The sequence below is a fragment of the Bubalus kerabau genome, chromosome 2, assembly GCF_029407905.1.
Source record: "Bubalus kerabau isolate K-KA32 ecotype Philippines breed swamp buffalo chromosome 2, PCC_UOA_SB_1v2, whole genome shotgun sequence".
Taxonomy (NCBI): Eukaryota; Metazoa; Chordata; class Mammalia; order Artiodactyla; family Bovidae; genus Bubalus; species Bubalus kerabau.
In genome coordinates this window covers 51,908,956-51,910,356 of record NC_073625.1, presented here as the reverse complement: position 1 = coordinate 51,910,356, position 1,401 = coordinate 51,908,956, and the positions used below count along the sequence as shown (strand labels likewise).

The window sequence follows — 1,401 nt, the reverse complement described above, 5'->3', positions numbered from 1 at the left end:
CAAAATCTTCTCCTAGTCACTCACCTGAACTCACATCACCTGTGAAGATGTCCTACAACTGCTGCTCTGGAAACTTCTCCTCCCTCTCCCTCCAGGACCACCTGCGCTACTCAGGCTCCTCCTATGGCTCCTCCTTCCCCAGCAACCTGGTCTACAGGACTGACCTCTGCTCTCCCGGCTCCTGCCATCTGGGTTCCTCTCTCTACAGTCATGAGACCTGCTGTGAGCCCATCAGGACCCAGACTGTGGTGTCCAGTCCCTGTCAGACATCCTGCTACCACCTGAGGACCTCCACGTTCTCCAGTCCCTGCCAGACGACTTGCTCTGGGTCTCTGGGCTTCAGGTCCAGCAGCTGCAGCTCCCTGAGCTCTGGATCCAGAAGCTGCTACTCAGTGGGCTGTGGATCCCGTGGCTTCAGACACCTGGGTTATGGAATCTGTGGCTTCCCTTCCCTGAGCAGTGGATCTGGATTCTGCCGGCCAACCTTCTTTGCCTCCAGGAGTTGCCACTCTTCCTGTTACAGGCCAACCTGTGGATCTGGCTTCTAGTGATCAGCTTGTGAAGAGTTCAGATGTTTTCAGCAATGTGTCCAATCTCTGAACAGAGCTTCTATCATCTTCATGATCTTCAGGAAGATTAACGGCTCATCACATTTTTTCCAGTCATAAAATACTGATCAAAAATGGTCTGCTATGCATACTTAATGATCAATTTTATTGATTGATTTACTGAACGCATTAATGGAGTTAGTAAAATGAATGCAATATATTACTAGATCAATTAATGAAATTTATGTTAAGAAACAAATGAATTAATGTTAATGAATTAATGGAATCCTTGTTCATGTATTCACAAAATACATAAAAGCCTAAATAAATATAATAAACTCAACCTGCCTTCTAAATATGCTGCTAATTTTATTGTTAGTTTTAACTGGTTAAATTTTGTTTTTTTTTCCTTTTGCTTTTTTTGTGGAGGGATATTTAGGTTCAAATTTACTATACCTTTGAAGGCCAACTTTGGAAACCCAATATTGATAGATTTGAACGAATTTATTGTGAGCTTTGAGGTTACCCTGTGGCTCAGTGGTAAAAGAATATGCCTACAATGCAGGAGATGCGGGTTCTATCCTTGGGTTGGGAGGATCCCCTGGAGGAAGCCACAGCAACCCACTCCAGTTTTCTTGCTGGGAGAAGCCCATGGACAGAGAAGCCTGGAGGGCTAGATCCCATGGGGTCCCTAAGAGTCGGACACGACTGAAGTGACTGAGCACGCACATTGTAGGCTTTAAATATTTTCCTTCAAAACTTCTGCTTTCTGGAATCCTTATATTGCATACATAGACTTCGTATGCATAAAATCTCAGGAGTGGCATAAAACACATTTTCTTCAAAAGATGCG

General features: G+C 44.3%; 1 protein-coding gene across 1 annotated transcript; it reads left to right on the top strand.

Annotated features, from left to right (window-relative positions):
- On the top strand, positions 1-904 carry LOC129644737 (keratin-associated protein 13-1-like). Its single transcript, XM_055570226.1, has one exon. It carries the CDS (start codon positions 48-50, stop codon positions 546-548), a length of 501 nt encoding a protein of 166 aa, XP_055426201.1. The 5' UTR covers positions 1-47; the 3' UTR covers positions 549-904.
- The last annotated feature ends 497 nt before the right edge of the window (positions 905-1,401 follow it).

Bases quoted from the DNA above. Each gene is read 5' to 3' on its own strand.
- LOC129644737 (XM_055570226.1), top strand. From the start codon at position 48: ATGTCCTACAACTGCTGCTCTGGAAACTTCTCCTCCCTCTCCCTCCAG.